Genomic DNA, 15,107 nt, shown 5'->3' on the forward strand with positions numbered 1-15,107 from the left:
GACCGACCCCCCCTCGCTACACCCTCCTTTCAGGGAGCTGTAGAGAGCGAGAAGGTCTCCCCTCAGCCTCCTTTTCTCCAGGCTGAACACCCCCACGTCCCTCATCTGCTCCTCACCAGACTCGTGCTCCAGACCCCTCACCCTCCTCTGGACACGAAAATCTCACGATTCCTAAAATTTTTTGTCACTACCCCTCAAGAAGCGGCGCCCACCCCGGCCTAGAGGCCCCGAGCCGAGGGGGGCTCCAGGGCGCACCCGCCTCTCTGAGGGGCCGCGGCCTCACCTGCCGGCGGGCGGCGCCGGGAAGGGCGCGGGGGCGGCGCGGCGGGCGGTGCCGGGAAGAGCGGCCGGGCCGGGCCGGGGAGCGCGGGGCGGGGAGGCGCCCGGAAGAGCCGGTTTCCTCAGCGGGACGGGAGCGGCGTTGGGAGGGGGAGAGGGAGCAAGCGAGGGAGACAAAGCGGCCCGGGGCCGGACCGGAGTGAGAGGCGGCGGCGGTGAGGCGATCCTTCTGCTCTCCCGGTAAAGTTGTTGGAGGGTCTCGGGGTGCGGCCGCGCCGCCCCTTTCCTCTCACTTGGAAACTTTTGCGCCGTGAGGCGGGCTGGGCCCTGCCGGCTGCCGGTTCTCTGTGAGGGGCGGCGGGAGGCTGAGGAGAGGCGGGGAAGAGGGGGAAAGGAGCGGAGCGCGGCCCGGCGGAGGAGGAGGAGGAGGGGAGCGGGCCGCGGCGGCTGTGGGGCGTGGGCCCGAGCCCGGGCCTGGGCCGGCCGCGCTCGGAGGCCGCGCTGGGCCAGGCCGGTGTGGGGTGGCGGCGAGGGGGGCGGGGGGGGGGAAGGGGAGGAGGAGGAGGAGGGAGGCGGTTGGGTTTTGGGGGTTGATGAGCGTTATTTTATTTTCGAAGGCAAAGCGCCGGAGGAGCGCCGCTCGCGGAGAAGTTTCGGTGGCGGCGGGGCTGTGGGGAGAGGCTCCTCCCCGCCCAGCCGGGGCCGCTCCCCGGCGGTGGGCCCGGGGCAGGGCTGCCCGCCCGGCCGGCGACACCGAGCGGGGCTCGGCCCTGCTGTGCGCCGCCTTCTCCGGCCGACCCTACCGAGTTCCTCTCGGCGGTGTGGTTGGAGCAAGCGTCCTCCTTCCATCCCTCCCGCCCGAGGTGGTGCTTCGCTACACAAACCAGCCTCTCCTCAAGGGGAACAGCCCCCTCTCCTTCGCTTGGCTCTGCCGCGTTTTTTTGACACCCACCTCTAATCTGCTGGTATGCAGGAAGGCTTCTCCTTCGCTGACAAGAAGTTTCGTGCTACTTTTTACAGGCAAAAAGTAGGGAGAGCGTATCAACTCTCAGCCGCCACTTTATGCGTGACCCTCATCCCTGTGGTGATGGGGTCGCTGGGCAGTGTGTATGAGCTGGCTCTTGTTCACACCAATTCAAACCATATGAAACCTTTCGGACTGAAAGCTTGCGGGGAAGAGTGCGGTGTGCTTACGTTTATTTAAGGATTGGATGTGGTCAAGGGGCACTTTCCTGCCTGTCTGCCCTTGGCCCGCCTGCCTGCCCCGCCCAGGAGGCGACGGGTGTCTGCTGGTGAGGCCGATTGATCACTCGCTCGCCCAGCCTGGCATATGAGCCTCCATGACCGTGTCCTCCTTCCAGCTTTCGGAGTTATGACTCAAGGCATGTCTGGGTTATCTGTATTGAACTCATCTGGGAGCTCTTTGCTGCCCTCCCCCCGCCCCCTCCTTTTTCCCCTTTTTTTTTTTCCTTTGTCTTTTGTTTTTTGAGATGAGGGTTGTGTGAAAGGTATTCTTGGCCCTTGAGTGACTTGTTTCCTGCGTTTTTCCCCCTCGCACTGTAAGTGGGGAAGCGGGGAGGTGGGAGAAGCTCTGTTAGCTGCAGTCTTGTGCTAATGCACGTCCTCAGTCCCGCTGGCTACACTGGGCCTGCGAGTACTTTCAAGCCCAGCTAAAGGCTGTGGTTTGTTTTGGTTTGGTGTTTTTTTTGGCTCCTGGGTTGGTTTCTAGTCAGGTTTGTGTTTAAATAGAGGTGAAAGCCCAGCTTACTTTACGGTATGTACAGTCTTTTAGGTACCCTTTGGTCTGTCTTGGGGTGCTAAGGCCACATTAAGTGTTTAGTAGGACTTGTTTTTCCCTGCTGAATTGAAACTTTTTGTTTTAAAAGGGCATAATTTTATGTTGAGCCACTAACTGTCTTGTATTTACAGAGAAACAGTTTTTAAAACATCAAGGAGATGGTTTATGACTTTTCTCAGGAGAAACAGACAAAGACTTAATAGTTTTTGTTTTAAAAAGGCTTTGCCCTAACCGTTTCCATAATAAACATGCCTTCAGTCTTTGGTTTTGTTTTCAGCCAGCTCTAATAATAGGCCTCTGCATCGGAGATTAAAAGTTTACGCAAGGTGGCAGGGGGGAGCACAGTGGGCAAGGATTAGAAATCCTACGCCCAAACTGATGATTTGAAATACCAGTGTAAATATTTACCTCAATAGATTTTCATGTGAAACATCAGCATTTCTGTGCTGATGTATGTAATGGCAGATGTTGATGTGCAGCTTCTTCCTAGGGCTTCCATTGGTCTGATGAAGTTAGCTGAAAGGTGTAACAGAAAAGTAATTTGTGGTTTTTTTCAGCAGCATCAATATCTTCATTCTGCAGCTGTAAAATCAAGAAACAGATCTTGCAAAGGAATCCATATTAGTAGAAATGTTTGAGCTGGAAATCCACTTTGGTGGGACTCTAGCCCTGCCTTGAAATTATACCTACTGTTACTGTTTGGTTTCTAAATTACCTTCCTCATGTGGAGAATTAGTTAAACTCACAAAAATATTTAGTGGCAAAAGCAGTCTACTCATCATAGGTGAACGGTAAGGCTAGTCTAGAGTGAGTACCTACGTGGCCATGATATTTCTGTTAAAGGACTTGCTGTATTCAGTTTAACTGGCATCTCTTAGCTTTGCTGGACGCTAAAGGAAACCTGATGAATAAAAGGCCTGAGTATTATTTTGTTAGGACAGTGCCATATTGTGACAGTCATCCAACATGGTGATGAATGCCTCTTGTTGTTTTCTACTATTGTGCTGCCTTAACTGGAAATCACTCAAATTCTTGTGCGGTGGAACTTTAATGTCTATAACCTTGAGGATTTGGATCCTTTACTACTCTGGGAATTCACCCTAATTTAGTTTTATAGCTAATCTGGAATAGCTCTATTCAGTGAGTTTATAGCACGTGCGCTGGTTAAACAGGGTTGCAGTTTTAGAGGCAGTGCAGATGTTTGATAATTGCTACTTTTAACTCCATACTATTTTAATCCAGCATATGAGACTTAAAATAGAGCCTCCCCACAAAATTGTATACCAGCACCCTTACTGGAGTAGCTACGCTGAAAAGACAAGTGTTGAGAGTGACCTGCTGTGCCGTAAAGCAGAACTGGGTGCAAATAGATTTACTGAGGTAAAGGAATTCCAGGAGGAATGCAGTCACTGCAGCTCTAAGTGGGATCTTTCTCCTTGAATGACTGAGACTCATTATCTTCAGGTCAGGGTGAGAATGGGTGTTAACTCTGGTTTCTGGTGTGCCATGGGTTAGTATAGGCTCTTCTATTGGCAAATCTGATACTTAAACATGATTCATAATTCCTCCTTGACTTTTTTTTTCTTTAAAGAGCCAGCTACCTTTTCTCTAAACACGATCACATATTTTTTGTTTGTTAATCCTAGATGTACTACGGAAAATGTCTGCTTGTCTTTTGACATGTGTTTATAAATAGCTCTGGTAGAGTCAGAGAGGAGTAACCTTTTTTCCCCATGCTGTATAAATGATAGAAATTATTAAATACACAGATTTAAACTAGCGCAGTTTGCAAAGGGAAATTCTCCCCCAATCTACTGACATTCCCTTCTGTTATAATTTTTCTAACTTACAAGAAATTTACTTGATTAATCATTTAGACTCCTGAGAATCTCTTTTGAAAGGCTTTAAGTTCAGGCATCTATGGATGGAAAGAGCAAATTTGAGGCCAGCTGTAGCTAAAGGGATAACAGTTACCAAAGCAGAGAGTAGAACAGTACAGAGAACATAAAACCAAGCTGGATGCCAATTGGTTCCCCAGTAGATCTGTTTTAATACATTGACTGACAGAAGGAGGGAGGAGTGTTGATGTGCGTTACAATCTAAGAGTGAGTTAAACTCCCGTAGCGTTTCCAAGGCAGTGAGGAGTTTGAGAGCAAATAAGCTAAGGAGCTAGCAGTAGTGTGGCAGGTAGGATTTCACTGTTGATAATATGAGATACAACTTAAGCTCATGGTGTGCCTTTTTGCCAAACCACATGCAATTTTCTAAGTCTGTGCCCTGTTATGGAACAGATACGTGTATGACTGTATATACTTCAGAAGAGTTTCTGTGTGGACCCGATGTCGGGGAGCAAATGGGCTGTTAAAAGAGGCTGTAAGCCCATTAGCACACCTTGGTCTGGAGTAGCCTTCGACAGCTACTTTAAGAAAGAGACTGAAACCAGTGAGCTTGTGGATAGCTGATGAAGTATCAGGAGAAAAAGATTTTTTTAAATTTTTCTTTTCCTGGAGATTAATTGAAGGACATGAGGAGAAAGCATAGCCCAGGCACTTCTGTTGTTCAGCACAAGATCAAGAGGGTATCTAGGTAAATTTTGCTGCCTTTCAATTAATAAGAAGTCAGTAAGAATTAATGGTGTCAGGAACACATGGCCTTGATGGCATGCGTGACTTTTTTTCCCCTCCCTTTTCTACCATCTTTCCCACTCCCCCAAGGGTTCAGAGAGTTTTCATTCACTGCATTCTGCTGGGTACTGCTATAGGTGATATCTGTGTAGATCTAAGGGGGGGGAGGGGGGATTATTTCCATATCATTTTTTTTTTTTTTTTGGATGATAAAAGCACAGCCCAGAAGATCCACTTAAATGGTCTGCAGAAGGGCTGAGCTAGCAATGTAGCTTTACATAGCCAAAAGGGTCAGTTTAATTTTTCATGTAAACAAGGCTGAACTGTATGCCTATAAAACGGTGTTTAACATGTCTAACACCTAGCAGGTCAGTATTCATCTTTGCAAAGTGCTCTCGAGAGCTTCAGCTGAAGCCGTAGATGGGTAAATGTTTTTTCTTTTTAATTGACTAGAATAACAAATTAAAAACCAGCGTTGTTGAATAGCAGAGGACAGAACTGGCAGTATGCTGAGTGAGAAGCATGAAGGTGCAAGTGCGTGTTCCTCTGTGTACACGCACCTAATCAAGATGTACAAGCTGCCTGTTCTTTACCCACTTTCTTGCAAGTATGTCTTTGTGATGTATACTTATAAACCTAATTTCCTTTAGCATGACTTAAAGATCTAGCAAGTCTCATTGCTCGATGTTGAAGAGTTGCTCAAGGTCTTGGGTAATTCATGATGGACTGTGGATATGTATGCAAGTGACAAGTTCCATATAAGCTTCACATACAATTTACCATAAAGTTAATTTCAGCCAGTACCTGGCATCCAGGTGTTTCTGAGTCTAAGCATCTTAAGACCTAAATTACTTATTCCTTTAAAGGATGAGAAGGCACAACAATGAACTGGAAGTCATAAGTGGGGGACTTGATGTGATCTGATTAGTATAGCTGAGAGGTCCAACCAGCCTAGTGTCCTCTCTCCATGACCCCTGTTGTCAGGGTTTTGGTTGTACTGGTCCCATCAGCTTTCTATTAGTCTAGCCCTTGTTTGAGGTCATAAATTACAAGCAGTTTGCCTGGCCTTGGCCAAGCTGGCTGTTAACACCACCAGAAGGAGGGAATAAGACAGGAACTTGTGGTGTCATTCCCTTTCCCACAGCTTGTCACACTGAGCAATATCCTCTGGCTCCTTTGATGCCTTTGAGGAGTGATGGATGCTCTTGGGCGGTGTCTCGTGTGCCCCTCTGGATCCCTGATTGGAATGTTTGACTCTTGCCACGTGTATTTTTATTGACTCCCACAATCATTTGACTTCCCTTCCCTGTATTCTCCCCCCACCTTTTTCTTGCGTGGTGGCAGTGTATAAAGCCATCCCTGAAAGCAAAAGCAACAGGCTGGCTATAAAACAAGTAATAAATGAGAAAAGGGCAGTCGAGTAGCTTTGCTTCCCCAAGGTGCTGTGCCAAGCTCCTGCAGCGTAGGAGCTTGCTGAGCCAGGAGTTAGAGCCTGGGCTGACTTCTGTTCTGCAGATTTGTCCGGTGGCTCTCATGGCCAGTGCCCAGCGCTGGCGACAGTGCTGCTCAGCTTCTAATGCCGGCGGGCTCATCTGCAGGTGCAGACCGTCTGTCCCCTTGTTGTATTCAATGGGCTCGGTTCAATGACTTAATTTCTTTTAAGTTTAGAAGCCTGCTTGAGAATTGAAAGGCTTCATACAAGGTACAAATAAAATGAAAGACACGACATGGTTTTTGAGGGAGTGAAAAGCAAGGATCTGTTTTGGCTGTATGAAAAGCTCTGGAGTGGTTTAAATTTCTGTGCAAAGTATGGCTTTGTAGTTACTGCCACTTCCACTTTTTGGAAGACGTATTTAATTACAAACCACTGCCGTTACAGCTGGAAACTCGTTTCCTAACTAACATTAAACAATGCATCCTGAAAGCAGAGATGTGGGGGAGGCTTTTAGGAAAGTGAGCGTGTCCCTTGTTTGTTACTCCATGGCACTTCCGCTGCTGGTGGAGTCCTCAATCACAATACTCTTATTTTGTACTGCTACAGCGAAGAGTGCAGTACGATAGTGTGGGCGGGCTTTTTCCCTTCTCCTAGCTGGGGTTAGGGAGGGAAAAATAATGCTGTAAGATGCAATAAACAGTAGAGAAGAGGGGGGGGGAAGCCAGAAGGCTTATTTGTAGCAAAACAGAACAATGCAAATTAGTTGTGCAGGGTTGAAAGCTTGTAACCTCAAGAAAAAAGAAATTAATTTCTGATCTGTATGCAGCAGTACTTTAGCATCAGGTGTTTTAAGCTGTTTTACTTAGTTTGCAGTAATTGGTTAAGACAATTTGGTTATGTTTAACAGAGTATTATCCTGGGCCTAGGGAAAAGTCAATGGTTATCAGTGAAAGACGCAGTGTTCAGCAGAACCTGAGGCAAAGTGCTGGTGCAGAGCCAATTGAACAGTATTTCTTAGCTCATCTGTTTTTTGTTCGGTAGCTTTGTCTTGTTTCCTGTTCCTGGGGGTGAGGGGAAGGGGCGGAGAGAGAAAATGTGGCGTTACTACCTTAAGATTCCTTTTTTTCCAGCAAGACCAGCCAAGCAATGACTCCTTCCTCTCAAACCTTCCGGTTCCTTCCTGTTGCTTTTATGAAATATGGGTGGGTCAGTGACATCTGTGTGTTTTTTGTTTTTTTTTTTTTTTTTTGTTTGTTTGTTTGTTTTGTTTTTTTTTTTGTTTTGTTTTTTTTTAAAATAAAAGTTGCTTTAATTGGTCATCCGTGTGCTAAGGTAGTGACTCAAAGGGTTCCTATCCAGGTGGATCGTTGTTAGCTCTGATTCTCGTGCAGCCTTAGTGAGTGTGTACTTGACAGGAGGTGGTTTATGGCTTTGTAGGTAAGTCTGGTAAGCATCCAAAAATTAATCGCACCAGTGTGTTTTTATTATTACTTGCTTTGCTCTTCTGGAGAAGCTGGAAAGTTCTTATCTGTCAGTGTCCTCGGTGTTCTCAGTGTCTGCAGCCTTGTTGACAGTTTGTGGGGAGAGAAGATGGTGTGTGTTAGAGCATCCTACGTTACATATTCTTCCAGGTAATTGCAGTCATTTAGAAGATGCTTAACTCATCCAAACAATGCTTGTGCATTACATTCATGTTCACTCTTCTTCCCAGGGCTTGTTTTTGTGGATTTTCTTTCCCTTCTTAACTCGCAGCATGTGTTGGTGGAGCAGCAAGTTGAGAGTTGTCTGGGGGCGTGCAGTGATGGTGCAATTCTTCTTCCCGTGAAACTAATTCATTGTTTATAGCTAAGAGATGTTGTTGATGGTTGCCGTGAGTGTAAAGTGAAATTCTTGGCCTTATCAATCGTGGGCTTTGTTATTTTTTTCTTTTTTCTTTAAAAAATAATTGCTTTGTAATTTTTAGATAAGACTGACAGTGTTCCTGAATCAAAGCAAAGGACTGAAAAAGGAATTCTAAACAACTTTTTCTAGAAACTTTAGAAAATATTTTACTTTGAAGAATCTGTACACTTGTGTTCTCCTTTGCTTCAGTGGGCGCTGTTCTTCTAGTAGATTTTGCAAATGGAGGAAACTATGGAAAACTTTTCACTCTTGTAACACTGAATTTTTGTTACAGTGTCTTTAGTTGCTACTATGCTGGGCATGCAATTGAGAAAGAATATGGTATTTAGTCACTGTTAATACAAGACTGTCCATTTCCTCCATGTTTAAGCAAATTGTCTCTTATCAAACCTCTAATTATGAGTCTCATTTTTTCAAAGCATGCGTGTCAGCTCAGACAACTCCAGTATTTGTATACTTCTGACTGTTTTAAAATTGTTAATGAAGGTCTAGATTTAGAAGATGTGGTCAGCTAAAAGCACTGAAGAGTATTGCATAACAACATCAATTTAGGAATGAAAATGCGGTTTGAGTAGGGTCAGATTCTGGTTATTTCTGACTCTATAGCTTAAACGGCACTTTTTATTGCAGATTGAGCACTGAAGAAGATCAGAACAAAAATACTCAGGTTTTCTTTTCCTTTTATTGCCAGCCATCAGTGTTTTTTTGCAAGCTAAGCATGAATTAATTTTGCAACAGTGGCAAATTCTTGTGCCAACTGATAAAGTAGGCTAATTTATAACAAACTTTTTCTTATTTGAGGAATACTTGTGGCAAAAATTAATTTCTTAATAGGCTGCCCCTTCTTGTATGCATTGCTAACTTTAAGTTGGTAATTGGAACCTGTGCTAGTGTAGTTTGGGGTTTGAAGAGCCATGCTCTGTAGCCACAGTCTAGTTATTATATCTTCACTGACTGTGTATCCCTAGGGTCTGAAATGCATACTGTGGTTCCAAGAGTGTCGGTAAGCTGTTCTTCCATTCTTTCCCAATGATTCTAGGGAAGCTTTACATGATTTTCCGCCTCAAGGGTGGGGAAAGGGCACTGTGAGGTTAGAAGAGCTCTCAGTAGTGGAATCAAAGTGGTCCAGTAGACATATGTTTCACCTGGGACCTACTGTCTCTCTCTAGGCTGGGTCCCCTTGTTTTGTTTGAAAGTGCAATCTGTGTAGGCTTAAATGTGAGAAATGGGGCTGAGAGAGGGCTGGGGTTTGGGAGTTGGAAGTTACCATTCCTTGGGGGATAAGTTAGTTCAAAGTTGTTGCTTTTTGCTTAAAATGCAAGTATGTTGCACTTCTGCATGGGCAGAATGTTGCAGTCCCGATTCAAAGAGCAGGCAGCTAAAGCCCAGCAGTTCGGGACAAGTAATCACTACTTTCTTTAAGTTGGAAGTTGTCTTTCCCAGTGATAGTATTTTTGGTATTCAGCATAAAATGCACCAACATTATTGTGAAGACAGAATGAGTGGATTTATTATTAGTAGTAATAGCTTACTGCTCATCACACATCCTCTTCCTTTCCTAAATTTAAAGTTTTGCAGCTAGAATGTTAAAATTAATCTTAGCTATACATGAATTTTTTTTTGTTTGTTGTGTTTTTTGTGTGGTGTGTTTTTTTTTTTTTCTTTTTTTTTTTTTTTTTAAGAAAAAGCATATGTGTCTTCTAAAGCAGTGTCTTGATGCCCCATCAGTTTTCTTTATGTAGTTGGAATCCTGCTTGAGTTTTGAAAACTGAAAACTGTGCAGAAATAAATCGGATGCTTGTTAGGACATACCGGGGTAGCCATCTGGACAGTTAAATGGGTATAAGCATGAGTTTGGTTCTTGCATTCTTTTAGGATGTCATCCATGAACTGGAGCCTTAGTGTGACATAAATAAGCCACTAATTGCCCGTGATTGCTGTGATATGGCTTGCGGTGCACCTTCTTTCTAGCTCCTTTGAAGCAAAACAATTCTGGCAAAAATAAAATGATCAGAGCCTAACACGTAACTGAAGGCAAGAGGCTGCTAGCACTGGTGTCTCCAAAAAATGGTTTATTTGTAGTTGTGAAATCACTGCTGTGGTCCCAGGAACATCACAATGAAGCCGCTTGTGCAGAGCACATCTTCCATCCTCTTAATGGTAGCGAGACCAAAACAAAGGTGTGAAAACCTGTTGTTACAGAGTGCATTCCCGTTTTTTAGAATGGAAATAAGTTACTCGAATACATGGTACTATAGCAGTTGGGAAGCTGTTAGGAGACAGCATGTACCACTTTGGCAAGCGTGTTGCATCTTAATCTGGTGACACGTCCCATGCCTGCTGTCATGTGGCAGTGCATGGTATAGGTGGGCTGTGCTTCCAGAGGGGAAAAGGTGTCGGGCTCTCTATGGCACGCTGCTGGCTGTGGTAACAAGGCAGCAGGCAGGAGATAACACCCATGTAGAAGAAAAAACGGTTGTTGAGACCCCATCCCTGGAGGTGTTCAAGGCCAGGCTGGTGTAGTGGGAGGTGTCCCTGTCTATGGCGGGGGGTTGGAACTCGATGATCTTCAAGGTCCTTTCCAACCTAAACCATTCTATGAAAACAGAGTTATAACTTCATTGTTTTTTTGCGGGGACACCGGATCAGGTAGCAAGGTCTAAAGATTTGCTCAACAAATGTAGTAGTAGAGAAGCGTTTGTTTGTTACTGGCTGTGCAAGGCTTTCTGATGAGTGGTTTTGGATTCCTCTCTATGGGCCTTCTCCACAAGAGCAATAGAGAGAAAAGAAACATGAAAACAGATGATGAGAGCTGGATCTGGAATGGTACTGGTGAGAAATAGGCTTATCTGAAACAGAATTTTTTCTTTTTACTTGGCTGGTTACTGCAGTCTCTGGAAAAAATGTGTACCAATGTTGAATACGCTCAAATGACAGAAATGTTTTGATAATCAATGACTATAGTCAATGCAACATCTGAGTTTGTATTCATATTTCAGTTTGTGAAATTGTAATAGTAAGGATTTCTAAGGAGGTGGTACATTCATGGCATTTGTAGTAGAGGAGATTTGGTAGCTGAGCAGACAAAATTTAAGGTTGAAGGCTATGTTAGAAGAGAATGTCTGTCTGTTTTTAGTTGTGTGTACTAGGTATTAAATAAAAATAGCTTAAATCAAACCTGACTAAATCCTCCTTGAAAAGCATCACATATACCAAACATCCTTGACTAGCAGCTATTCAGCTGTGGAGAGTAGTGCTTTATTTGTGGAACAGGGCAGACACGTTCATTTGAAGACTGAGGGGAAAGAGGAAAGAGTGAAACAGTTTTCTTTTTTCCTGGGTACTCTTCGTTATACGGAAAACAGTTTTGAACTGTCAGTGGGGCATGATGAAACCCCTTCATGTAAACTGGGTTTAATATGAAGTGTGCCTTAACCTTTTTCAAACCAAAAATATTCATAAGATTTGTGTTAACGGTATATGTTAGATATCCAGTTCACACAGATCTTTATCTGCTCTGTCTTGTCTTCCACCTTCAGCAGGGGTAAAGGATCTCTGCTGGTTAGGTACTTGGGTAACAAACCAGCCAAAACCATAAAGATTCCCTTGGGAATGGAGAAGTTGGGTCACTTTCTGGCTGGAAGATGAAGCTGGGTCATTGTGTCATGAATCCCACCACGTTCCATGCTCATGACTTGGGTGGTGGAAAAAGGGCTGTTCTCATTACTTTGCACAGAATATCCAAAGACAGTCTGCAAGCATGGCAGCAGACAGGATTATCATTCAAAATTACTGTGACTGCGTAAAGAAATATGAGAGAAAGAAATAACCTGCAAAATAATGCAATCAAGTACATATTACTGTGCCTGGGCACAATCAGCTGTACAAAATGGGGAACAACTAGGTGGGTAGCAGAAAGGGCGTTAAAATGGAGAATGTCTTCCCAGGTATAAAATGTTCTTGTACCATACTCTTTTGTTAGGTTTTTTGGGTAGCATAATGCTTGAATTCAGCATGCGGTCTATTGTGCTTGACCCAGGGTAACCCCCACTGTGCTAGTGAGACCACTGTTTGAATACTGTCTTCCCTAAGAAAAACCAAAAGCGAATGGTGAGTGTAGCTAAAAGCTTTTAGAAAGCAGCCTGTCAGGGTAGTTAAAATTTGAAGACTGTTAGAAGATGGCATATAAAAGACTTTTCAGGTAGCACAAGGTGGTGGGACTTAAGTTGCAGCACAGGCAATGGGCAGTTAGACCTTCCACTGTGTAACCAAAAGAGATTTGCCCTGGTCCAGAGGTTGGGAGGCTGCAGGATCTCCTAGTATAGAGCAGGTTGAACATCCTAGCTTGGCAGTGCCTGAGATACAGCCAGCACTGCCTTCGGGTGCGTGTGGGAGTGCAACCTGGAAAAACAGGACCGTGAGCACTAGGACTTTATGTGATTCTGTTGGTGTGCAGAGCTCACTGTTGAAATAGTGCTCCTTCGTGGGCTTTTTGAAAAGCCCTGGGTGCCTCCAGGACAATTCTGCAAAGAAGCCACAGAGCTGCATTCCTATGCTTGCCAAAGTCTGGAAATTATTTGCATGCCAGTATTTTGGAAGTAGGTATCTGACGTTACTCTTAAAACCTGGAATTACCAGTTTTTGAAAACACTACAACCTTTAGTGTGACTTTTGGAAGGAGTACTGTATGTGTATCACCTTGGGCACATTCATGGTGGACTGGTTTGTTCAACGTGGTGTGTAAATGCAGCCCCAGAAGTTCAACACATCCTTCTGCCCAGGTCTGTGCCCTTGCCTCTCCCGAGCCGGGCTGGGACCTGCCCTGGGGTGCAGCTCACCAGTAGAGCTCATCTCAGTCCTGCTCCAGTCCTGTCCTTTTCCTGCACAGTCTTGCCTCCTCTTTCAGGACAAGGTAATTTTTGTAGTTACTGGCTTACTCTGAGACCATTTTGGCTCCCTGAAGTGGCTCACTGCGTCAGGTGTGTGCCAGTGTGGGTGCCTGTTCGAGGCGGGTTTGTGTCAGGGAAAGGAGCAGTAGGACTGCAGCAGTGTTTGCTTGAAGTAGTGTGAAGCAGAATGGAAACCTGTTCCTAAACTTTAGCGGTTGATGAGATCTTGATCCTTTCTAGAAAGCAGGAGCAAGCTGGCCTGGGACACCTCTGCTTGCAGAGCTGCTTGTTCACACTGGAACAGAAACCCTGAAAGTGGCTTCTTCAAACTCTCATTCTTTCCCCATCCTCGCATCCTTGCAAGTGCACTAAACCCCATTAAGATACAATTGTATTGCTCTTGAAACATCTATGACAATAATGAGCACCATCATGAGCAGTGTAATAACCTGAAGGGTTCACAGTTAACCTGCTGGGCTGTGGGCATGGTCTAAGGTCGGGGCTTCATGTGCCTGAGCGTTAGATTGTGCTGGGAGAGTGTTCCCGCTCTTTGCAGCGGTTCGGCTTGATGCTCTGTTTTCAGTGGCACCTGATTCAACTCGGCTGTGACATCCAATGTTGCCCCATGTTTCCACTTGAAGGGCTTTGCCAACAGTGCCAGCTGACGTAGCCATCTCCCCTTGCCATTGCCGGTTCCACTTGCAGCAGTATCTGTGGTGGCACGGTGAACCAGATGGGGATCTCAGCCCACCCTGCAAAAATGGATTTCTCTCCCTCCAGCCAAATCACTTCTTCCCCATCTGGTTAATCGCTCAGCCATGGGGAAAGCTGTGCCAGTACAGAGGGGGTGTGATGTGAAGATGGGAATGAGTTCCTAGAGGGATGTGGGAGGATGAACATTGGTTTTTAAGCAGCTTTTCTGCTGCTTATGAAACCACAGGCTGGGCACCGCAACTCCTTGTGCGGTGGTGTCTTTCTATATATTCCAGCACTTCAGATTCAGTGATGCTTGCTCTTTTCCGCTGTGTGGTCTGTGCTGCTTTGTCCTTGAAATTCCTGCTTTGAGCGTCTGTGCTGCTGCATGTCCCATGCATGGTAGGTCTGTGGTGTGGAGAACCTGTTTCCATATCAGCTGGGTCATCCCAGTTGTCTGAAACCAGTGCTAGGCTGGCCTGTGCTTGTGTCCATCTTCCAGAGGATGTTCTCTTTCTTTATGAGATGTTCCAGTTATTGCAGGTGTTGTGGGAAACATTGTGTGCTCTCAAAGAGCCAACAATTAAACACGCTCCTACAATATCCTCTGACTTGTTTTACTACCTGTTACTGTATTTGAATTCAGTGAGGCAAGAGCTTGAGGAGTCCCAGGGACAAGACAGGTTCCAGAGAGTTAGAGCGTTCTCGTGGCAGGAGTGTGGCCCTGGCAGCTGTTCTTTTATGCCCTAAACCCACACCATTCACATGTGTTTGTAAGCTATAGCCGGTTCCTGTATTCTTCACGAGTGGTTAATTAATAAACCTATTTTCTACAATGTACAAATGATATCCCCAGTCATTGATACCAAACAGTGTATTTGATATCGACCTATACTTCTTAGATAAATGTCAATAAAGTTCATACTTTTGGCCAGTTCATGAGCTATCATATTAACATGTTTTCAGATTAATTGACTTCGTTATCCTACTAATACAATTAACGTATCATCTTATGGTTACCTCGTCCTGCACTTTGTTTCTGTGAGAGGCATAACAGCATTAAATATATAGAAACAGCTTTTACCTAGAAACCTAATGGGCTTTTCAGAGCCCTGGGTGTGTTTCTCAGAAACCATAAAGGCTTTCAGCGTATTTTTCTTGGCTTCTTATGTAGGAAGCATTCATGCTGAGCTAATCAGGAGGGAATAAAACAGCGAAATTCCTTGTTGAGGGTAGGATGTTACTTGGTGGGGCTGAAGGGCTTTTCCCAGGCTGCTCTGGGCCGGGGCACAAGCCGGTGCAAAGCTGGACCAGCAAAAAAAGGCGGGGGGGGGGGGATTGGGAGAGAAGGATAGTTGGTGATTTCACTGGACTCAGTGCTAAGAGTCAGAGGTAGGGTGAGGAAGAGGAGGTGGCCATCCTCTGCCCTCCTGCAGTCAGCTCACTGTGGGTCTTAAGCTGCAGGCTGGCATGTCTTCTGCTGCGGG

General features: G+C 45.2%; 1 protein-coding gene across 2 annotated transcripts in view; it reads left to right on the plus strand.

Moving 5' to 3' along the window:
- The first annotated feature begins 406 nt into the window (after positions 1 to 406).
- The window catches only part of CTNNA1 (catenin alpha 1), a 121,089-nt gene continuing 106,388 nt past the window's right edge, over positions 407 to 15,107 (plus strand). Inside the window, exon 1 of one of the 2 annotated variants that reach the window (XM_082489781.1) lies at positions 407 to 519. Coding sequence is in view for 1 of the 2 variants with exons in the window: in XM_082489780.1 (XP_082345906.1) it covers positions 1,652 to 1,661 (10 nt within the window). In the remaining variant the exon portion in view is untranslated. Of the gene's footprint in view, positions 520 to 1,644; positions 1,662 to 15,107 lie in introns of those variants that run through there. The other variant, XM_082489780.1, reaches the window with a different exon arrangement.

This window comes from Vanellus vanellus, assembly GCF_965231255.1.
Source record: "Vanellus vanellus genome assembly, chromosome: 13".
Lineage (NCBI taxonomy): Eukaryota > Metazoa > Chordata > Aves > Charadriiformes > Charadriidae > Vanellus > Vanellus vanellus.